Source organism: Penicillium hordei, assembly GCF_028827395.1.
Source record: "Penicillium hordei strain IBT 12815 chromosome Unknown utg000006l_segment0_segment0, whole genome shotgun sequence".
Taxonomy (NCBI): Eukaryota; Fungi; Ascomycota; class Eurotiomycetes; order Eurotiales; family Aspergillaceae; genus Penicillium; species Penicillium hordei.
In genome coordinates, this window is record NW_026623147.1 from 1,649,791 (window position 1) to 1,673,117 (window position 23,327).

General features: G+C 47.8%; 9 protein-coding genes across 9 annotated transcripts; 5 read left to right on the forward strand and 4 right to left on the reverse strand.

Moving 5' to 3' along the window:
* Positions 1–3,470: 3,470 nt before the first annotated feature.
* N7537_011315 (serine/threonine-protein kinase) lies at positions 3,471–4,765 on the forward strand (the record flags this gene model as incomplete). Its single annotated transcript, XM_056902369.1, has 2 exons — positions 3,471–4,056; positions 4,122–4,765. 2 exons carry the CDS (start codon positions 3,471–3,473, stop codon positions 4,763–4,765), a joined length of 1,230 nt encoding a protein of 409 aa, XP_056747656.1.
* Positions 4,766–7,398: 2,633 nt separating this feature from the next.
* N7537_011316 (uncharacterized protein) lies at positions 7,399–7,670 on the forward strand (the record flags this gene model as incomplete). Its single annotated transcript, XM_056902370.1, has 2 exons — positions 7,399–7,460; positions 7,544–7,670. The coding sequence occupies 2 exons, from the start codon at positions 7,399–7,401 to the stop codon at positions 7,668–7,670; spliced, it is 189 nt and encodes a 62-aa protein (XP_056747657.1).
* A 332-nt stretch (positions 7,671–8,002) lies between these two features.
* Positions 8,003–9,668, forward strand: N7537_011317 (cytochrome P450; the record flags this gene model as incomplete). Its single annotated transcript, XM_056902371.1, has 3 exons — positions 8,003–8,313; positions 8,381–9,423; positions 9,499–9,668. The coding sequence occupies 3 exons, from the start codon at positions 8,003–8,005 to the stop codon at positions 9,666–9,668; spliced, it is 1,524 nt and encodes a 507-aa protein (XP_056747658.1).
* Positions 9,669–11,122: 1,454 nt separating this feature from the next.
* Positions 11,123–11,411, reverse strand: N7537_011318 (uncharacterized protein; the record flags this gene model as incomplete). The annotated part of the gene is made up of 2 exons (XM_056902372.1): positions 11,123–11,353; positions 11,409–11,411. 2 exons carry the CDS (start codon positions 11,409–11,411, stop codon positions 11,123–11,125), a joined length of 234 nt encoding a protein of 77 aa, XP_056747659.1.
* Positions 11,412–14,570: 3,159 nt separating this feature from the next.
* N7537_011319 (uncharacterized protein) lies at positions 14,571–15,545 on the forward strand (the record flags this gene model as incomplete). Its single annotated transcript, XM_056902373.1, has 3 exons — positions 14,571–14,930; positions 14,986–15,089; positions 15,281–15,545. The coding sequence occupies 3 exons, from the start codon at positions 14,571–14,573 to the stop codon at positions 15,543–15,545; spliced, it is 729 nt and encodes a 242-aa protein (XP_056747660.1).
* A 209-nt stretch (positions 15,546–15,754) lies between these two features.
* Positions 15,755–17,387, reverse strand: N7537_011320 (uncharacterized protein; the record flags this gene model as incomplete). The annotated part of the gene is made up of 2 exons (XM_056902374.1): positions 15,755–17,048; positions 17,113–17,387. The coding sequence occupies 2 exons, from the start codon at positions 17,385–17,387 to the stop codon at positions 15,755–15,757; spliced, it is 1,569 nt and encodes a 522-aa protein (XP_056747661.1).
* Positions 17,388–18,014: 627 nt separating this feature from the next.
* Positions 18,015–19,052, forward strand: N7537_011321 (uncharacterized protein; the record flags this gene model as incomplete). The annotated part of the gene is made up of 1 exon (XM_056902375.1): positions 18,015–19,052. The coding sequence occupies one exon, from the start codon at positions 18,015–18,017 to the stop codon at positions 19,050–19,052; it is 1,038 nt and encodes a 345-aa protein (XP_056747662.1).
* Positions 19,053–20,049: 997 nt separating this feature from the next.
* On the reverse strand, positions 20,050–21,204 carry N7537_011322 (SDR family NAD(P)-dependent oxidoreductase; the record flags this gene model as incomplete). The annotated part of the gene is made up of 4 exons (XM_056902376.1): positions 20,050–20,446; positions 20,549–20,700; positions 20,775–20,962; positions 21,033–21,204. 4 exons carry the CDS (start codon positions 21,202–21,204, stop codon positions 20,050–20,052), a joined length of 909 nt encoding a protein of 302 aa, XP_056747663.1.
* A 368-nt stretch (positions 21,205–21,572) lies between these two features.
* N7537_011323 (Zn(II)2Cys6 transcription factor domain-containing protein) lies at positions 21,573–22,921 on the reverse strand (the record flags this gene model as incomplete). The annotated part of the gene is made up of 2 exons (XM_056902377.1): positions 21,573–22,508; positions 22,568–22,921. The coding sequence occupies 2 exons, from the start codon at positions 22,919–22,921 to the stop codon at positions 21,573–21,575; spliced, it is 1,290 nt and encodes a 429-aa protein (XP_056747664.1).
* Positions 22,922–23,327: the final 406 nt, after the last annotated feature.

The window sequence follows — 23,327 nt, forward strand, 5'->3', positions numbered from 1 at the left end:
TTTTTTGGGCTTGGATAGATGCCGATAGATGCCGATAGACGCCGATAGGGCCTTTTCTTTTTTTTGTTCCTTTTGAATTTGCTTTTGGCCTGCCTAATTACTTGGAACTAGGAGATAATGTTTCTGTAGTGTTGGTCATGGTTGGATTCTAAAAAAGCAATGAGGATGGATATCTGTTCCGTGCTGATTTGATAGTTGTTGCATGGCGTTTAGTTTTACTTGCAGGCCCACGTACTCGATATACGATGTGCATCATAGTCATCATATCAATTGTCATTCACTTTCTTAACTACACTCCTAAACCATGATAACATACAACGTACAATTACGTGGTCTATCGGATCGAGTGGAAGTGGAGTATTCCAGAAGGCGGAGGGCGATCAACGGAAGAAGAGCCCCTTGCCACCTGGGTACGAAAAATCCACATCCAATCGCCGAACGAGTCCAAATTAGGTATTTCCTACAAATTCTAAGACCAGAATGCCCCGTGGCAAAAGAATCCGACCACAAAATAGGAAGGGCGTTTAATCTCCGATCCCCTTTGGTCAGGTTTGTTGATCTATTGGTCTATTGATCAGAACTAGACATGGATGTTGGCGCCATGTTGAGAACAAGTAATCGTGATGTCGAGAGGTGTTTATATTGTGGGTCCCGCCACCTGCAGGGCACCGAGCCATCTACATTAGGGTGTCGGGCGTTCAGAAGATAAACAATTGGAAGGCAAAAGAGACAATAGTAAAGGGTTGTAAAGGGAGATGTATTCATTGGACACGGGATATGGATGATCCTGGCGGTCGCTAAATGTCAGACTCGCGTTGTAGATAGAGTAGTCTGTTTCCAATAAGTTTCAAGAGACATGCTATACGGAGTACTCTGTACAACATATAATATTCCTCGCCCACATAGTACTATGGAGCATACGGAGTACGGAGTAGTTAGTGATATATCTGAGATCACCTCTAGCGGTGTGTAGACCCCGAAACTAAAAGCCGAAGCCAAAAGTGCTACGACACATTGAACACAACATCTGCCGGTCGCAGAATCTGAAAAAAGGGAAGAGGGAAAAAAAAAAAGCAACGGCCCGGTTTCCGAGTGAGAAATGAGAAAAAAAAACTTGTTGACCTTTGGACGAGCCAGCTGCATTGCCAATCCTGGGGTACATTAATCGTTATGTCCGGAGGTAGGCAAGGCACCGGTACACAAAGGGGAACGGGCGTCTATCACATATGGCACATATCATATCACACGAGTTAGCATATTCTACATCGATGTGCACCTTGTACCACATACAGATTACGGAGTACATTAGTTGTACATGGGGCTAGTTGCTATGGTACAGCTACCTCTGCATGGACAGGTTTCGGGTCCTGAGAACCGACAACGGATGTGATGAATCGTAACCCTGATCTCTATCAGGTGATTGGACTGGCCGCGGGCTTACGTCGATCTAGGGAGCTTTAGGGGGTAGAATATTGATTTTGGTGGATGTCTGTCTTGCTCACCGCAATATAGAGTACCCATTCGAGTGAGTTGTGATTACTCCATACCAGAGAACTGGTACACTTTCCCTTGGCTATACTACAACATATAGTTTTTTTTTTGCCCGGGATGATTTGGGGGCGAGAATACAGTTTGAATAAGTCAGACTCGGATCAGTGGCCCTTGCCTGTGTATGACGCAAGTGGTGAGATACAGACAAAGGAAAAGTAGTGAAATTGAAGACTCTGAGGCAACTTTATGTTTACAGGGGCCATTCTTGCCTCCGGGCTGTACAGAGGACGAAGCACGGAGTGTCCACCTTGACAACATACGGAGTACCCAAATGTACGTATGTTTGACGGGTGAAAAACAAAGGGTAGCCCAGCCACCAACAGAAGGACCAAGGTCTAAAAGGAGAAACGGACAACAGGAATCAGAAGTCCACAGCAACGCCAATAATAATACGAGTTTCTTCCCATTGTGTCCCAGATGGTCAAGGTACATTAGCGCCAGGAGAAGAAAGATGAAGTGTATGGCCCGTGCAGAACTAGTCAGCAGGGAAGCGCCAACCCCCCACTCAGCTGCTTTTAGGGGAGTTTCTCGAAAAACGAACAGTTCAAGCAAATGGTTGGCCATTGCGCCCCTCCATCATCGCCTCACTCTTGCACTTTATTTAGCGTCTTGTCTAGACCCGAGTCAGCCTAGAACGGGGTGAGGAGGGGGGCCAGGTGGGGTTTAGTATAGATTTAGGTGTCTGTGCAAAGGACGGTGTAGAAAAGTCAGAGAATCAGAGAGTTAAAGTATGATTCTTAAAAATCATATCAAAATTTGGATAGTCATAGTCATGATACCTAATAAAATGATCATCACGTAAAAAAATATAAAAAAAGTCAGGACAGATACGCTGCATTCAAACATCTGCATTCAAATATCCCGATCCATGGTATACTTAGTAATATGGGCAACCAGATCTGACTCAAGATGCCATAGCTTTGCGGGGCTGGGGGCAATGAGCTTATTGGTAGACTGTGAGTGGCGGGTGTGTTGGCAAATGTGTGTCAGGAGGTTTCAAGGCAGAAACACCGTTGGGAAGAACAGGGGTTGGGATACGTGGACAGAAAGGCATTGCCACACTAGGCCTAGAACGGAAGACCCTCTGGCCCAGTGGACAATTGTGGGAACCTGGAAATTGTGTGGGAAAAAAATAGGAGACTGCAGATTCCAAGGTTCTAGTCGATCGTTATGACTTATGGTCCAATCATCAGTTGTGGCGGCTGCAGGAAAGACCGACCGAGTCATAATGATTGGTCTAACCACACTCGGGCATGCACACTACACACCGCTTCGTACTCCCGTACACATGGCCTATTATTATTTACTTTTTTAAAAAATAATTTAATTTGGTGCCACTCTATGTACGCATCATAGATTCTTTTGGGAATTTTTTTTATTTTTCCCATCTTTTCTTTTTTAAATTCCATTCGATCCTTTCCCCATTTGGGATTTAATGTAATTTCCTTTTTGACTAGTGCGCTTTCCCTCTTGTTTTATTATTGTCTCTCGAACCACGAGGCGGCCATCTGCCTGATATCTCTTCTATAATACTTCTTCCTTCTCTCTCGACTTCGCGAGTTTGTATATTTCAACTCTTACTTATATATTTACTACTCCTCTTTTATTTGTTTTATTTTGTTTTATTTTCTTTTTGGTTGTTCTTGCTTCTGGTTCCTTGTGCAACAACTCTCCTTCTCGACTTCTATCAAACGCAACCGAACCGGACCAAACGGACCTAGATCGGACCATCTTGAAACCCTCATTGGATTGGAATGGATGCCTTTTGAATATCCGTGGATTTAGGCTTCTCTTATAATCTCCCTGGATCAGACTACCTTTGCGCGCTCTCTCTCTATCACTCTCTTTCCTCGTCTCATCCGGGAGAGGACTATTGGATCCCCTCGTACACAACCCCCCCAAGGACATTGTATCCGGCCATGCTACCAACACCGCCACCATCGCCGGCTCCCCGCCGCTATGCTCCCGAGGATCGCTTAGGACTCGTATTAGCCAACCGGCTGGAACTCACCAGAGTCTTGGGCGTCGGAGCCTACGGCGTTGTTTACACCGCTGTGGACATTCACACCAACGAAGTCTATGCCGTCAAGGTCCTTTGCAAGGACGGTCTAGATGCCCGTCAACTCAAGTTCCAGCAGCGCGAGATTAGACTCCATCATATGGCCAGCCAACACCCCAACGTGGTTCCCTTAGTCCGCATCATGGATTCCGTGGATTGTACCTACGTCGTTATGGAGTATTGCCCGGAAGGAGACCTGTTCTCTAACATTACCGATAAGGGAAACTTCGTCGGTAATGACTTCTTGGCCAAGAGTGTGTTCCTCCAAATCCTGGATGCCGTACAATTTTGCCATTCTCTCGGGATCTACCACCGGGATCTCAAACCCGAGAATGTCCTCGTGACCGAAAATGGAATGACTGTCAAACTTGCCGACTTTGGCCTGGCGACGACAGATTATTATACGACGGACTTTGGATGCGGTTCCACGTTCTACATGTCACCTGGTAAGCGCACCCACCCACACCCTCTTTATGTTTTTGGATATGTGGCTAACTTGACGCGTTTATAGAATGTCAACAATCCAACGCCCGACCCTTGTCCTGCTACATGTCCGCTGCCAACGACGTCTGGAGTCTGGGCGTGATTCTTGTTAACTTAACCTGCGGTCGCAATCCATGGAAACGTGCATCGGTCGAGGATTCCACATTCCAGGCCTACCTAAAGGACCCATTCTTCTTGAAGACTATTTTGCCTCTCTCTTCCGAGATGGTGAGTATATTGAGTCGCGTCTTTGAGCTTGACCCAATTAAGCGGATCTCCATCCCAGAGCTGCGCCAGCTCATTCTGGAGTGCCCTCGCTTCACCGAGAATCCTATGGTCCAAACCCCCTGGGTGCCCGAACAGATCGACTACATTCCCCAACCCCAGATGCCAATGTTCATGGGCCCCATGGAACCCCTGTATGCCCAGACATCTGGCTCATCCTTGGACTCCGCGCAGTACTCGGCCTTCTCCCAATCAGCTGCTTCCGACGGTTCAGCCATCACCGAGGATTACTCGGATTTCGATACCATGTCGCCAGCAGTTTCGGAGCAGGTCCCCGATTGCAAGGTGGTCTTCCCTTCCGTCTGCGCGGAGCCCTTCTTTCCCGCGGATCCCTTTGCTTATGGCCTCATTCACCCCAACCTACAGGGCCTCGAGATCCCCGTCTAATTACTCATTGCCTCGCAGCTGCATGATTTGACGCTCTTCTCTTTACATGACCATTCCTTGATCGAATGCTCCCCGATATCTCCGCAGATTTCAGGTCCCCTTAACACTCTTCTCTCTTACCTCCGCCATCGAGCGGACTCCAAAAGCTGCCGAACAAACAAAAAAGTTGATCGCGTTGATCATGATCCACTGGACTCGGCCACCAGCTTTCTTTTCCCTTTGGACATATTTCTTTACACCTTTTTTTTTTACCCTGGACCACGGAACTTCCCTGGCCGAACGACCTTGCATGGACCGTTTGACCACAGTCCTTTGTCTCGCGACCGGGTCTCCTTATTGTTTTAATATTTCCGCACATACCTGGAGGGGATTTTTGTTTTTTACGTTTCCATTTTCTGGCGTGATAATACACTGGGAAGCATGATTTGAAGATACGCCCCTGGAAGGGCTGATGAAACACGGGGTCTTGTTTATTTTTCTCTTTTATTTTTTGGATTGGTGTATTTGGATATTTCAACCCGGCGTTGACACTTCCTGTTCGATTTTTGGATTCTCTGTTTATCTTTTGGGAAAGGCTTTTTGTTATTTTGACGACCTAAGGGTGATCATTTCTACTCATGTGCATAGACTTTCGCATTGGCGGGACATTTCGGGACATCGTGTTCCCTTTCATTGATTCTTACGATATGATACCTCGGTGTGGCATAAGGAAAATACTTCACAATCTACACCATTGCATTCTACTACTCATTCTACCTCCAATCTCACCTAAGAACGTTGTAAAATTAACCGTGTTCAAAAGACGCCCCCAACCGCTTCCTAGTATCCTGTCGTGCAACGTTGTGCCGTCCCACAACGGCCGAGACTCGATTGGGCATTATGAGGGGATGATGTTTCGTGTTTCGTCGTGTGATGCGCCCGCGCCACCGTGAAACCGCTGGCTGCCCAAGTGGCACGCAAGACGGGACAGATCCATTCCGAGTTGACGGTAGATGGGCCTCTGATGAGTTGAATCAGGTTTTACAGTATCAACCCTGTGCATTTCGTGGTTAATTGACCTCATATATGCAGTGGGGGACATAGTACATCCCAACATCTTGACGATGATATATATATATATATATATATATATACAACATATGGACTCTTTCAATAGAGCAGATATAAGTGTTCAATAAATTCATTTTGCATCCATACATCCAGCTCTAAATCCGGGTATATATGTACCTATATACACCAGATTTTGTCCGGGTGGGACTTTCCTGTCTGGGCTGCCGCTGCTTTAATGACGGCCATCAGGCTCAGGCTCACTGAGTAGATGTCAGCACGGGCTCATGCTCGGTGATCTAGTCAGTATAGTCATGTGATCAGTCAATGACCAATCAGATGCTGCTTACTCACCAGCACTCATTGTCCACCTGGGCAGTCAGCAAGCCGTACTCCTTTCCTTCCAGCCCTTCCAGCCCATGTCAGACTATACAGAGACATGGCAATGTCCATAGGACTCGAGTACCAGAACAGATCACCATCTACTGTAAATCCTGAAACCTTTCATAATTATTCGCCGGCAAATTCATGTATCTGTAACTTTGTACTAATATTGCGGTCGCAGAACGATACTGCCTCCGCCAAGACATATATTGCTGATAGAATATATCTTACACTTTAAAGAAAATGTAGTATCTTATATAGCGCTCTACTGGAAGATAACGATGCCACTGCGACTCGGTACTGATGGCTTCAATACCGCGCTCAGTGAAGGACTTGAAAAAAGGACATCATGACTTTGATCCAAACTCCTCGAATTCGATAATGTCCTTCACTGGTGTTGTCGTCGCCGAAAGCTGCAGACTTGCCTTCTATTCTTTGGCATTTTCATTCTTGAGGGGAATATTCGCGTGGGATATTGAAGGCTCATGTCCATTGACTGTTACCATGTCTTGATTCTTACGCAACGTCGAAGCGTCAGGTTCTCTTCATTCTCCTGCTGCAGAAGCTCTAGTAGGTGCTTGTGTAATAAGATGTATAGACAGTTTCGCCCGAGTTGAAGAAAAAGGATGGATGTACTGGTTTAGAAATTCGAGGATGTCTTTCTTCGTAAGTGATTCAATGTTTTCGACGTCGCGATAGACTGGTGGGATTTGGTCGATCGAGTTAGTCAATGTACAGGGACGTAAAGTAAGAGTGCAGGTTACGTAAATTGGAAGGACTTGGAAAGTAGCGAACGTACTTTGCTCAAAGTCAAACATCTCACTCGTAATATGAGTCTAAAAGCGCGACGTTTTTTGACCCAAATTCTTCAATTTCTCCAAGCGTTGGTTGATCAATCCGATCTTATGCTCCTCGAACGTCTCGTCGGCTGTCGCACGCAAGACCTGCTCAAGCTTCATCAAGAATGTATCATAGCGCTCTTCGAGGTACTTACAATCCCTCTCGCTCTGTAGGAGGATGTCCTATGTGCCGGTCGTTATATAGATGCCTGTAGCCGAGTTGACGATTTATCCGAGCTACTCCTTTATACGTAGCGTGTTAAAGTACAGCTCTTCGGCAATATGGCAAAGCAGTAGTAGCTTGGCTCGTTGCGAACGATCCGTGACGGAGCTAACTAAGATAAAGTACTCGAGATTTCCGAGATGGATTCAACAGAGCCGGAAGGAAGCGCTTCCCCCATGATTCCCCCCCCCGTCTTTGTAGCGTATGTCTTCTGTGATACCTCTCTTGTGACCTGGTGCAGTAGCGAGTCAAATGCGTTGCGACTAAAAACTGTAATTACTACAGACGTGCGTATCAAATCTTGAGTACAACACCAAGCCACCAATACCCCGCTATGCATCCCATAGAGAACGGCACATGGCACGGCACGGTAAGACGGCGTGAGGTCAAGTTCTCCGCTGTAAGCAAGTAATGTCGAATGGGATGACCTGGTGCAGGGCTTCCGGGTTTAGGTGCTTTTTGGCGAGAGGGGTTCCAAGACTGCTATCATGCAGGTCCTTTGGCCATGTCGGCCAAGTGTTGGCTCCGTACCCGATAACCGAAACAAGCATCTGACGCGAATCTTTGATGGGAGTTGCTGGATCTGGGGAGTGAGTAGGTGGATCCCCTCCAAACCAGAAAGCATCAGGCCCGAGGCTTAAGTACAGGTGGGACGCTTCCAGTCGCTGTGGCTAGCTGCCTGCTGAACAAACCCGCGGTTAGGATCTATTATTTTCATCAGAATCAATCCCCCTTTCTCACGACATGCTTGCCGTGGTCGGTTTCGCTCTTCTCGTATCATGGATCATTGCATCAATCCATCGCAACCACAGTTCCAGCTTAAAAGACATCCCCAATGCTCATTTCTCCGCTCCATATACACGCCTGTGGTTGTTGTCGCTCCGATGGCGAAACATGGAGCATCGTAGCCGAATTCACCTCCATCGTCGCCTCGGTCCAGTCATTCGAATTGGGCCCCGTGATGTGAGTGTGAATTGCATCGATGACGGGGTTCGTACAATCTATAGCAGCAAGTTCGACAAAGATGCGTCCTTCTACCATGAATTGTTCGATCAGTAAGTTTCCGGAAGCATTCGCAACTTCCGAATCTAATGGCACAAGTCGATGTCTAACCGAGTACAGGACCGGGTTTATGGTCACCATGACAGGTAACGAGGAGCACAGGGAGCGTAAACGTATGCTTACCCGCCCTTATTCCAATTCGTACATTCTCAACTCTCAGATCCTCGACAGTGTCCTCTCTCGCGTAGCGTGTCGCCTTAGAGAAGAAATAGCAGGGTGGGCAAGCAAGGGTACCTCGGTCGATGTCTACCAGCAGGCTAAATGCTGCACCCTTGACGTTGCTTCTGGCTGGCTCTTTGGTAGCGAGAATGCGACTGATACTCTACGAGACCCAGGCTTCGAGAACGACCTCACAACGTTGGCCTCAGCTGCTTCCAAGATATTTTGCGTGCGAACCAGCCTCGACTGGCCGATGACCTATTTTGCAAGCTGGATTGGCAACAAGCTGCCCGATCCCGAGATCACTGGTCGATGGCAAGCGTGGCTCACACGAGTGATCACAGATTCCTACAGGAGGCACTCCACTAAGTCTTCTTCTATCCTGAGCCTGTACGACCATTTTTACGATTCTTTCAAAGCCGCCAATCCCGACATGTCGCGCAACGAAATGGCTTCTTTCATCGCTGTGGAGTGCGACGACCATCTTTCGGCAAGCCACCTCGGTTTAGGAACTTTATTGTCATATACCATGTACGAGCTATCACGAGATCCGGACTGCCAGCGAGCACTCCGGAAAGAACTCCTCACTCTGGCCGAACCTAGCGATCGAAGCTTGGTCCATCGCCTTGCAGATTTACCGGTACTTGACGCCGTCGTTACCGAGACCATGCGAACCCGTGCACCCTGTCCTGGTCCCTTTCCTCGTGTCGTGCCGGACTCTGGCTGCCGGCTCGCGGGGAAGTTTGATGTCCCCGGCGGCACTATCGTCAGCTCCTCTGCCTGGGCGCTCCACTTCAATCCCGTCCCCTTTCCGTCTCCGGAAGAATGGCGACCGGGGAGGTGGCTTGAAGCAGACGAGAACACGGTCGCGGAGATGCGGAAGTGGATTTGGACATTTGGAAGCGGCGCGCGGGTGTGCATTGGCACACATTACTCCATGCGTGGTAGGTCCCATCCCTTCACCATTCCGTGATGTTCGTTTCATCGAATAACGTGCTGACGATGCAACTCACAACCAGTCATCAAAGAGCTTCTTGCCACCGTCTATACGAATTACCAGACTTCCCTGGATGATGAATTCACAGGAAACGTGGAACAGCAGGACGCCTTCTCGGCGGGGCCTCTTGCGGGTTGTTTGAAGCTGAGATTTCGACGGCCTATAGCCCGACCTCTATTGAAACAGCCGTAGCACTGCCGTGCGGCTCATGGCATACAGACCGCGACGTTGGAAAAGAGTAATTTGCAAAGTCAACCAATGACGATTCACCCAATAAAAGACAGGCAAAATGGGTAGATTCCTTTAAGTAATATCCCCTTAGACGGAATGCTGATTTTTAGCTTTGTATCTATTCGAACGAGAGTGTATTCGTTGTCTGTCTACCTACGTCCTCCACAAACCGATGGCGAGTCGACGAGTCCCCCGTTAGTACATGTGTAATTGAATCCCTCAAAGATCTTCAAAAGTTCCAACGTCTTCTTCCGAACGCAGACGCGCCTGTTTTCGTTCAGCGAAGTCTCGTAGGTCAACCAACTTGAGCCGGTTATTCTGGCGAAGGTGTAGCACGTATGATTACATACATAGATCCACATATGGAGGAGCTTCTTATCACAAGTGATGGATCCTAAACAGATAAGAGCTCTGACACATTGCGCCTCTCAGACCTGCGAAGGCAAGCTACTCGTATCGTGGGATCGATGGTTCCGGGATGTTCGATTCCATCGATGAGCACACTGGTGTGCGTACGCACTCCTTTTCGCATCATCTTCTGACCACGGCCATGGGTCTGTATAAAGGTATTGATACTGTTGTGGATCCTTGGTTTGAGGATCCTCCGTCGGAGGACCGCCGGACTCCCCTCCGGGCCTAAGTGAACCACAGGTCAACAAAGGGTCGCTGCACAGTCGGTTCAGCCTGACTGCCCTATGTATGAGGCTATAAAAGTTTCCCCCTTGGCCGTTTCGGGTCCGAGAGGGGGTATCCCATTTCAGTCAAAATTGACTCGTTATCCCGGGGTTAGGTCGGAGATAGGGAGCACGGCCTAGTTCTAACAGCAATAACTATGTAGATCTAGACTAGTATGCTGTCACATTTATGCCCAGAGAAAAATGGAACGTCGTTTCCAATAACATACCATCCCTCGCACGTAAAATAACAACCGTAATAAACCCAAGTCATAGCCGATTAGGGTGGCTTTTGTAAAGAGATGAAATGTTGTCGTAGCGTTGGTAAAAAGCCTTTCGTGTACGCTTTCGCGTAAATGAAAACCTGCTATCTAGACTAAACTGATGTACGACGCTGATACAGTCAACTACTACTCTAGAGAGCGGCCTTTCTCGTCAGCGACCCATTCTTGTCCATTGATAAAGTCTATCGAGAATGGCAGCACTCCATTCTCATAGGCCGTTCAACGGGTATTTTCGAGAAAGGGGCGACCTCTAATTCGTTTTATCCGACTTTAAACGGGCTAGTAACTAGGGAAAGGTGATTCAGGTTGTGTGCACATATGATTAATTGTCCTCTACCAAGAAAAATCAAGGAGAGCTAGTATACGTATATAGCAAAGGGATGACAAATGGGTCGGTCATGCCTTAAGGCCAGGCCAACAACTTCCTTCAACAGTAACGAGTTTGATGACATGGCTCTCAGTGTTGCTCCTCCACATTCGCAATATTGGACCTCGCGGAATTGAATTGGGCCCTGAGCAAATTGAGCTTCAAAGGCTCGTCTTCAGTCTTGGACTCGGCGTCGGCAGCAAGATCGGCGTTGGCATCACAAGCGGCAGAAATCTCCGGTTTAAACAGGTTTTGGACTTCGTGCATCGCCTGCCATGGCTGAGATCTCTCTTCAGTTGCGGTCGTGTTGGCAGATTGAGACTGGAACCCAGTTAGGTATGTCCAGTATCATTGAAAGTTTCCAAGGTTCTCCTACCATGTCTGAGGAGTTCGGGTTTGTAAATTGTGAGTGGATAATGTAAGAAGTTGTCTTGTCTGAGATTGATATCCTTGAATGATGGATATGGTCGGGGGTTTTTATATAGGACTTGAAGCTGCTGTATTCCAGTTGAATGCATTGGAAACTTGATATCCTCGGCCATACTCATTTGCCAGTCGTGCATAAAACCCATGGAGCACGCGAGTATGCGTGAGGTGACGTGGACGATGGCTCCGAATGCGGGCGCAGTGATATGTACCCATGCTGATAGCTGGGAGGTGGTAAATCCATACGTCCCCTCTCGTATCTCGACCCCGTCCGAGCACTTGACCCCCCAATATTCGTCCCTTGAAGTGATTGGTTCGCTTCTTTGTACCTTGTCGGATGTTTTGCATTCGCTCTCATTTTCAGCCGTGTCCGTGAGCCCATTCCGCTTTCTCACATGGTGGGCCTCGCATAAATACCTTATCACATTGCGGACTGCCTGAACCATTCAAACCCCTGGCAGGATGTGCACACGCTTCTTGATATCATGCACATATGAGGTAGCAGCATGAGGTGACATTTCAAATGAGAGGCATCAATAAGCCCGTACATTCATGCCGCGCGGCATGTTGGTGCTGTTCATATTATCTTGGATCACCAGGGATCTTGATGCTTGATGGCAATCAAGCACTCAGCTACCCACAAATAAGCACGCTAAGACAAAACACCTTCTCAGCACATGTTTTGCAACCGCCCCCCCCCCTCCCCCAGTACTATTTTGCGACAATGTTATCATTTAGACCACCGCTTTCTTTTTATGGCTACAATATCTACTACTAATCAATCTTGTTGAATGAAAAGGGTGATCATGTGGTATAAAGGGCAGAATATAGGAGGAGATGTCGAATACTAAGTCTAGTATATGGAGGAAACAGGACATTTTATCATCTAAAAGTGCATAATATAGTTAGCCATCGATGTCCGTATAGATTGTTGAAAAAGCGGGGTTTGACATTTTAGTTAGAGGTAACGACATCGATCATCCTTACCATACATTGTTAGTACACCAGCTTTCTGTCAGCATTCCTTAATATCCTATTGGATATTCTTGCCTCTCTATTACCTTAACACCCCCACGATGCATTGATTCAGTTAGGCCATTTAGAAAGCTTTCGGGCACTATATCCTATACATCTCGAATGAAAACACGTAGTCTTTCTATCTTCATATCCTTGGGGCTATAGTGTTTCTATATCCATTGCTTTATACACGCCTATACATTCTCAATAGGGTTAAGATCAGGTGAATATGGAGGCCATTGCATACGTATAAGATTGTGCTGATTAAGCATACCGCATATCTCAATAGGGTTAAGATCAGGTGAATATGGAGGCCATTGCATACGTATAAGATTGTGCTGATTAAGCATACCGCATATCTCAATAGGGTTAAGATCAGGTGAATATGGAGGCCATTGCATATGTATAAGATTGTGCTGATTAAGCATACCGCATATCTCGCGAGACTAATGGCAGCCTATACCTTCACATGATCATCAAATCCTTAAATCCAATTAGTAAAAAATAATTGAATAACGGCAATAGTATAGTCGGCGTCTTCGTCTGTAAATATTAGATTGCGGCCCTTCGTATGAATATATATCATGGCCTAATGCACTATGACAGATAATTTTCTAAACGAGAAAGCGGTGATAAGAGGTGGTGGTCGGGTGGTAATGTGGGTACGGAAAACATGCGGTAGGGATTGTTGACGGAAAGCAGGTGTACGAACAATGTATGGTAAAATGACCAATGTTGACAACTCTAACTAACTAAAATGACAAAACCCGCTATTTCAACAATCTGTGCGGACCGTGATGACTAACTGTAATATGCACTTTTGTATGGTATGCCTGGTACCCAATGTCACATGATGTTTCAGGTTTAATACCTGGTTTCTACCATGTATTCGGACTTGGTATTCGACGATTGTATGTACGCTGATCGAGGTCTATCGCAGACTATGACAGACACGAAATCACAAAGGAGGCGAAATGCCCTCCGCATTGTGGTTGAAACTCTGGACCAAGTTGCATTGGTTATCATGTTATTTTCGTTAGCAAGTAAGTCTTGCGCAATCCATCGCTCCCACTCATGCCGGTAAACCAATTCGAAGGATGAAATCCCAGTCTAGCATGGCTCACACGCGCTGTGCGGAGTATATAGTGCGTATATATGCGTCTAAAAATTTCGGCGTTAGCATTTCCGAGGCCTCCAGACTCTACCTAATACCCACTTTACAAATGTACGTGGAGAATAGCCCAATCATTAGACGGATGAGGTCCTGTCTAGCGCAATAGGTTTGGTTACACTGCATTAGTGCGCAGTTGCAATCAAGCCTCCCCTGGGCCTCAAGTGTCTCGATCCTCATCTTCTCGTGGGCCATACCTAAATAGGCTTTCGGGCCGCTGTGGATTGTCCGGAAGCGAGGTGGATCTTCCCATACGTACCCCGCTTCGCTCGACTCCACCCGAACTTGCGGAGATAAGCACCCAGCCAATCACACGATAGCCTTTGGGGTACTAAAAGCTTAATTGGCATGGCGGATGACGATCGTCTAACAAAGCGGAGTGAGAGAACTTTGGGCTATGGCTATATCTCTTTGTACGCGATGAGGATTCTATCTCCCCTCACTTGTCGTACTCTGGATGAGCGAATGTTCTCTTAAGTCAAGGGCAAGGATGGACCGAGCGGGGACTAGTAGGGTTTCGTGGACCAAGCGCTCATCTTGTTGCCTCGTTTGAAGTGCTCAAGTGGATCATTTTGGCCCTCGAGTGTAGCCAATGGGTCAGATTCTTGATTCTTGATTGGGAAGTGACCGCGAGAAACTGCGTGGTAGCGGATTGAGGATTCTACCCAACCTGCCCATTCGTCTTTGCCAATTTGAGATTCCTTTAGCTCGGCGTTGCCTTTCCTCCGCCATCCGTTCGACTTCCAGTACGGGGTCGTAAGCCCAGCCTCTGATTCGAAAAGCAATAATCGGCTTTTGCCGCAAACTATAAAGAATCTAATCCGCTTATATCGCTAGGATCGCGTTTCGTTTTCTAGCCAATATCTGAACAAGAGCGTTGTCGTTGAAGGAATGCCGGAACCTGGAGGGACTAATACAGCAGCAATGGCTGCCGTTGACTCTGATGACTCGTTCAAAGCCAAGATCCAGTATCTTGCCAGAGACGACCAGCATCAGCTGGTGAAACCATATTATTTGTACTTCAAGTACGACTCCGAGATTGCTCCAACAAACACATCCCCTGATAATCGATTTGTCCACATCTGTAATGCTCGGAATCTGGGCATTCCGTCGAGAGAGATGTTCTTCGAGTGGGGGTTTTCTCAGCTGCGTCTTGATTGTCCATTGACACCTGAGGAGTATTACTACGATAAGAAAGTGGAAGAAGTCCTATACCCCAAATACAAATCGATTGCCCGGTTTCTGTTTCCAACTGCTGCGCGAGTTGAAGTCTTAGAGCACGCAGTAAGCAAAATACCCGAAGATGGAAGGCTTCAAAAGGCTGATCGAGCGGAACCAGGTTCGCAAACGTCACCCTCTTTGGCTATCTGAGGGTATAGAACGACACGAGCTTAAGACAAACCAACCGAGTGATTATGTGCACATTGGTACGCGCGCTTCATCGTAAGTATAACCTTTCGAACTTCGTATACTGATATATTTGATTGAATTCAGATATGACGGCCTCTTCGGCTGCAAAATGCAGTATTAAGCAATTTAACATCCCCTCGAAGAGTTATTCGAGATTCGTCGTTGTAAAGTATATCTTCCCAGATTCCCAATTTTATCCAAGAGCTTACCCTTCATTTCACCAGCTTCTGGAAGCCAATAAGAGGGCCAGTATACGACTTTCCGCTCACGCTTTGCGACCGCCGTACAATAAACTACGCATCTCAGGCCACTGCAATGGATATCGTTACTAGTGATTACGTTAACGAGAACACTCGGATATACTTTGACGAGAAGCACAAATGGTACTACTGGCACGGATTGCAGGTGGACGAGGTAATCGCCTTCATACAGGCAGATTCCCAAGCAGAGAACCAAGCAGGTATGATGGACTTTACCCCTGTCGTCTAGAGGATTTATCTCTTCAAATGTTGACATTGGAATTCAGGAGTTCCCCATACGGCTTTTCGAGATACTCGGAATAGTGACAACAAGCAGTTGCGGGAGAGTATTGAAGCTAGAGTGTTTGTTTATTTTGACTGAATGTACGGACTCTCAAGCATCCCGATCACACACTAGCGATATAGAATGAATAACATTTATTGTGGATAACAATCAACCTATCGTCTAGACTTTCCAAAGCGTTCTTTACTGTGAAACCAGTCTCCGTATCTCATCAGCAAGGCCAAGGGGGGAATAAAAGCGGCTGCGATCAAGGCTAGAACAGTGTTACCCCAGCCCTGTCCAATGCTTTCATATAAAGGAGGGCCAATTAATGGCAGAAAAGCCCCAGAAATCGCTCGGAAGATTACACCAGCAGCTATAGCAGATGCCCCATGGATCTCGTAAACATCTACCACGTATGTTTCGGCTGGTATGGCGGAAAGCGTCATGCTGAAACCCGCAGCACACGTTCCGATGAGCGGCCCGATGTATTGAACATGAAAATTTAATGTCCATCCGTAGATCAGAAAGCCCACAGGAAGAATAATTGCGGCAAAAAGCAGATGGACTAGCCGAGACTCCGGCTTAAATGCGTCGCCCTTCTTTTCCCGCTTGTAGATCATGTAGCGGTCGGAAGTGAGACTATAGAAGATCAAAGCGATGGTGTTGCCGATAGCTAGACTTAAAAATGTCAAGCCAATGGAGCCGCTAGAAAAGACGGTGGGGTACGTCGACTCCATGTTTTCCGTGAGTGTGGTAAGAATCAATGAGACTAAGGCGTATGTTATAGCCATATAGCTCGTCGTTAGAATGAGGATAGGAGATTGGGCCAGGATCTGCATTGGTTTTATAGCGCTTTCGAGCATAGTGGATGCATCGACACGGGCCTGATATTTGGAACGATACTTCTTGTCGTCCGCACGCTCCTCTTGTAACCGCTCCGCCTTCCGCCTCAGAATAACGACTATATATGTCTCCCGGAGCACAGCCAGTAATAAAAAGCTGAAGAATCCGAGTACGATGGCCGCCAGCCAAATCGACCATCGCCAACCTAGGCTATGTGCGATATACGCTCCTGCTATAGGTGATATGAAATCTGCTATCATTTGAGTTCCCATGACTACTGCCATAGACCGGCCGGTTTGTTCCATTCGGAACAAATCCCCGACGATAGCGGGCCCGAGGGTAAGAATGGATAGGAAGCAACCCGTTAAGAATCGGAATGCAATCAGCATAGGAATGTTTACGCTCAGGGCGCTGGCGATCAAGCAACAGAGCGCGAGGAGATTTCCAATATGGAAGACGGGAAGCCGGCCGAATCTTTCGGAGAGCGGTGCAATGAAAAACGGGCCAATCCCTTCTCCGAGCTCCCAAATCGTGACGAGCAAGGTCTGGTCGAGCTTATTGTGCGAATGGAACTCTTGCAAGATCTGCGGCGTCGTGGGCACAATCGTCATTGTCGAAAAGACACTAATTCGGTCAGTCGACGACGGCAGATATACAGAGACTGGCGAGACAAGAAAAAGACGCCCACCTAACGAAACCCATCCACGAAACAACGAACACAATCATCCATTTATGCATTAATGACCAATTCAAAGGGTTTTTCGGGTCGTTCTCCTCGAAGTCCACGAGAACGACATCTGGATCGCCGTCTCCGATGGCATTTTCCAATGGCTGTTTGGCGGTCTTCTCAATCTCAATCTCGCTTCCCGCCGCAGCCATGGGCTCTTTGCCTGGCACTTTCTGCAGCTCAAGTGAAGATAGACTGGAGATTGGGTGGGTAGCAGCCCCGTCGATGAAAGACATCAGTGTCAAGCGGGTGGCATACGCCAACAGTGTCCATTCAACTGCTGAGCGAGCAGGCAGGAAGGGGACAATGCGAAACAAAGCGACTGTTTAAGGGCCGACATGGTTCATCACGTGAATAGCCTAACGCGCAATCCATATCTAGAAAGAGGCGTACGTTGAGAAAGCTTGGGCAGATAGTCCCTGGAATTTTACATAATATTAGGTTACATCCATGGATGTTCTTTTAAATAAATTAGAACTGGCAGAATCCACCGATTGGTCGGTGGATTCTTTGCACATACATCGTCAACCTATCAGGATTTATCCCTAGTCCTTCCGTCCACGCTTCATCCATCCAAACGGCACGCTCCAGTCTGAGACCATGGGACAATCAGTACCCATGCCTAGCGAAGGAAATGAGCCACAAGGCACAGCCAGCACGCGAGGCCATGGGTGTGGATTATTAATTTATTACTAATTTTCTGCCTGGCAAAAACCCGGTTGGCGCGATGGCGTCTAAAATCTGCCGTAGTATGGCATGCCGCTGTATGACTAAATGGCGCTTGCGAGTCCTCAACCTGTCCCACGCTCCTTCCTCCACCCCGCACATACTTTTTCCAGTCAATACATATTGGTCTAACCGAGATGTCATCTCCTACCAGTGCCGGCGTCCTCCAGACACGCCAACTCATCGAGAATCATAGCATCTTGATCCGAGATGAAATATACGGAGAGGAACTGGTCCATGAGCCTGTTCTCGTAGATCTTCTTCAAAGCCCGGAGGTGCAGCGACTGCAAGGCATCTGCCAACATGGAGTCACTGGATTCTTGGGCCTGACACCGCGAGTCACACGGCTCGAACATTCGGTCGGTGCATTTATACTCGTGCGAAGAGTTGGTGCGACGGTCGAAGAACAAGTCGCTGCTCTTCTCCATGACATCTCTCATACCACCCTCAGTCACGTCATCGATCATGCCCTTTCCAAGCCTGGGGAAGGAAGCTATCACGAGGTACACAAGACACGGTATCTTGAGACGACGCGGCTGCCGGACATCCTCGCCAGACATGGGATTAACCAGAAGGTTTTCGAAGAAGAACAGTTCCCCTTGGTGGAGATGCCATCGCCTCAGCTGTGCGCCGATCGCCTAGACTATGCTTTACGCGACGCCGTTAGCTTCGGCAAGCTTGCCATGGAAGACGCCAGAAGGGTTGTCGGCTCACTGAAGGCGTTTCCCAGTGCTACAGCGACCCGCCGTCTGCTGGTTCTGGACGATCCCCATGTAGCGCTGATTATTTCTCGCGCATACATCACTACCGACAAAGATGTCTGGTCAAGTCCGGCCCATATCGACATATACCAGCGGACGGGCCGGGTGATAGGCGAACTGGTACAGGCAGGGTCTGTGGGTGATAAGGTATTGTGGCAAGTGTCCGACGCAGAATTTTGGACTCTGCTTCGTCAAGCAGCGAATCCTGAGCAGCTTCGCGCTATCGAGAGACTGGAAGAGGAAGGAATTCCAGAGGACAACGGACTCCGACTGCCACAGTGCGCTAAAATTCGCACTCTCGATCCAGACGTTTGGCAAGGAGGAGAAAAGCAAGCCGCACCGTTGTCGATAGTGTTGCCAACGTGGGGATCAGAGCGACAGCAGTACATTCTCAGTCGTAGTCAGCATCAATGATGACTATTGCATCGTAGATAGCTATGGCCGTCAGCAGGGGCCTTCCCTAGCACAGAAGGAATGCTCGTACTAGTCGAAAAAGTTTATATAAATAGTATAGTCCTCTAGAAGAAGGTAGTCTACGTAGTTCTTATTCCACTAAATCCAAAACCTATACTCGCGAGTTATTCCTATATACGATGCTTTGTTCTAAGAATTTCCCTCCTTACTTTCGCTAGTAGCGTTTGACGACGGCAATATCTAGTAAAGCCCTCGGTTTAAAGTTTAGAGGTAGCTATCTAAGACTACGGAAATGTTCTAGTCTGGTTTGAGTTTCCTTATAAAGAATAGGGTCAGTCTAGTATTAGTGTTTATCACCCTAAACTGACCGAACGAGCATAGGTGCTATAGTAAAAGGCTAGGATAAATAAGTAAGATTACAATCTCGAAACACGGGCAACAAGGTTGTTTAAGGTCGACATAGGAAGTAGGGGTTAGAAATAAGGTGAGAACTAGGAGAACGTGAGAGAGGGAGGAGAAGAGACAAGACAAAAAGCGAGGGCGCCTAGGCGGGACCGCAAAAGGGAGCCATTTTCAGCGTCGTTTGGGGTAAAAGCTCCCAGGAGCTTTGAAAATCTACGATTAGTATGATTTCTAATTGAACGATGTTGACTAAATACATCCTGCTTGTAATGGAAATATGGCCAAAGAAGCGGCAAATTTACGATGCCCATTCTTTGACTTCTTTGACTGAAAGGGAAAAGCCGTACAGGCCGAGCTAGCATGTCGCGTTTTCCAAATTGAGTCTGCTTAAGTCGCTTCTCAGTGAGTGCCCAGGTGAATCAGTCTGATTACATAATGATCACTGACAAGCTCAGGTTGATCCGGGTTGTGCTCAATTCTACTCAGTGAGCAAAAGCGGCGAGAGGGTGAGCACTAGAACGGAAGGGGAGCGCCATTGCTGGACAAAATCCGGTGTAGATATATACACACCGCTATTACATACAACATTCAGAATCTACATATTTCGTCCACCGGTAACCCGAATCGTCTCCCCATTAACATAAGAGAACCACGGCGACGCAACACCCAGAATCGCCCTCGCAGCCTCAACGGGGGTCGCAGGCCTGCCTAGCGGGATATCAGGATAGGTAGGAGCAGCAGCCTCCTGCTTCTCCTGGTCCACAGTGCCCTTCTTAGTCGCAAGCTGCTTGCCTGGAATTCCCAGAGCAACCTTCGTGCCGTCAGGGGTGGTGATGAAAGCGCCTTCTTCCTTGGCGGCGGTGAGACGTGTCGTCACAAAGCCGAAGGCGATAGTGTTGGACCGCACACCGAAGGATGGGCCCCATTCTTTGGCGATTGTGCGGGTCAGGCCGACAACACCGGCTTTCGCAACTGCATAATTGGCCTGGCCACTGTTTTAATCAGTTAATATGTAGTCTTTAATATTTGTTGTTGTTGTTGGGCGTTGTGAAAGCGAGAGAGTGGGGGCTGGGTCTTGGATATCGGGTACGCACGCATTGCCGTGGACGCCACTTGTGCTGCTGATGTTGATCACTACGCGTGGCTCTTGGTCTTTCACTCGGAAGTAGGGTGCTGCGGCGCGCACGAGCTGGAAGGGTGCGGTATTATGCACGGCTAGCATGGTCTCCCATTGCTTGTCTGTCATCTATGTGGGGAATTTTAATTTGTTAGTGGAATGGTAACTTAGTAGTACATATGTTCACGGTGAGATCGACGCACCTTGTGAATAACACCATCCCAGGTGAATCCGGCATTGTTGATGATAATGTGGATTTTGCCATTGCCGAACTCGGCGGTTTTCTTTACCAGTTCAGTGATATAGTTGCTATCGAGGACATCGCCAACGACGGCGAGGGCACGGCCGGCCTTGGCGGAGTTGATCGCGTCGGCGACGGCGTTGGCTTTCTCTGTTTATTTGTTAGATATGTAGGCATCGTAAAGGGTTGCAATGTCAATGTGTAATTATGGGTTTCATACTGGCATCGATATCAGCGACTACGACCTTAGCGCCTTCGTTTGCGAACAGTCGGGCTGCTTCGGCGCCGATGCCTTGGCCAGCACCAGTGATGATGGCTACTTGGCCTGCTAGCAGACCGGCCGGGTAATTAAGGTGTTCATTGACTTGACTGAGACGGTCGGAGGGAGCCATTTTTGAAATGATTGGAATAAATCAAAGGTGAGCGTTGAGCTTGTAAGAGGGGAAGGTCTTATACAACCTCTCGGCTCTTGAATCGCCGAGGCTCACCGCGGACCGAGATATTGTGGGGTATACATATACATAGTAGAGAGATGGGGGTTTATGATAACAATTTATGTTGGTATACATTATATTTACTTTTGTTACTATTATATCGTATATAGGCGATATATTTTTCAATTTTCTGTTAATATAGCCGATCTGCGTTTACTGTCCAGCTTGCGCATCCAACTCTTACTTCTCCGCACTCTCTACATATTCTTCCCCCTTAGCGTACAGTAGCGACAGAAAACAGTTGATCTCCCGTATGTGGGTATAATTCAAAGAGACTCGTCATGAATCACCCGTCCAGATCCACAGATACACTCACCCCACGAAGTCGACTGTAAGAACGCCGACACAGTAGCTTCATAGCCTGCGATGATGGAAAGTAGACCTTCGCTTCTGGGTGTACCGCTCGGAATATCGGAATCCAAGTCAGGAAGTAAACCGACATGCTCCGAAAGAGCCCAGTGCTGACTACTATGCTCATCTGATAGTTTTGGTTCCGACGGACCTTCGTGGTCGCCCAACTTGGGAATTTGAACATCAGCAGCACTAGCGGTGCTTCTCAGAGCCAGCAATACATCCCGACACTGCAACAATAGGCCTCGGAGTAAGAAGTTGCGTATCTGCCTGTTTTCCTCGTGGCAGATCTCGTAGTATCCGTAGCGGATATCGACCCCGTGTTCTGGCCGCGGTGCGCGAGATGTCTCTCGCGAAACCCAGTACTCAAAGAGTTGGAGAGTGAGATTGAGTAACGAGATAGTCAGCAATAGGTTTGTGCTGTCTTTGGGACATTTAGTACACCGCAGGAACATCTGGCATGCGCAAAATGTGCACTTGATTGTCTGCAGGCTATGATCGAGCCGCAGGGGCATTGATCCAGCGAGCAAGTGGTTCAGCCGGCTCATGTGAAATAACTGCATATCAACACACTCGCACGGCGAAATCGGATATGGTGAAGCCACAGAACCGGCTAGAGATGGAGTGGTAATCCCGTCAGCCAGTTCTCCGGACAGAAATGTCGGCGTCACGGGCGTATGCGGATATCCCAGGCCGGCTGGGAGAGCAGGACATGGATCAACAAGATCTATGAATGGGGAGCTCTCGACTGTCGTCAACTGTCCAGGACAAACAGATGACTCTAGGGTTGTTGTGTTGCCGAAGCTTCGGGGACTTTCCCAGAAGCCCGGCTGATTAGATATTAAGCAGACCTATATGATGGGTAATTATTAGAAATATGCCGAATTGGTGAATGTAAGTGAAAACTTACATCGCTGTCAATTCCTGGGTCAGGTATTTGACTGCCATAGCTATTCCCAACTAGCGGTTCCATGTCGGCCACAGGGGCAACAAGCCGACTACCGCGAAAGCCACGCATAAGAGGCTTCTCTTCTTGCAACTGACCTAATTTGCGTAGAGTAGCTCTGTTTTTGCTACCCTTTGGTTTACCAGATCGATTTGCAAATCCGTATTGGCACTGTAGGCCGTGACGTAGGCAGCGAGTACAGACACTCTTGCCGGACAGGTTGCATTTCACTTTGGATTGCCGGCAGTTTTCACAAGCAGTTCGAAGTTTAGGTGTATCTCCGCCGGCATATGGGCTGCCATTGGACTCCGCAAGCATTTTTTGGTTGGGGTTGGTTGTGGACGGGGGAGTTGGGGTGGGAAACACGAAGCCAGTAGGATCTCCTAATACGATATCAATGACAATACCTATAGCCCGGGGTTCGGTGACATGTGGATATAAATGGAAAGAAAAAGGGGAAACAGGGAAATTAGAAATAGAAAACCAGATCAATACAATTATGCCGCACACGTCCAATGAGGTAGATGCTTCACACCCCCTTTAAATCCACTCCCTTGTATATATATAAACAAGCTCAAGCTTCAGAGAGAAGAAATGTCACTCTGGCATTCAAATTCAGTACCGACGGCAGCCGCATAAAGAGGTCAGCCGCTGTGAAACCCCATATGCTTCCATCTGATCAACCACGCATGGGACGCAAACTGGCACCGGTATTCCGAGGTTA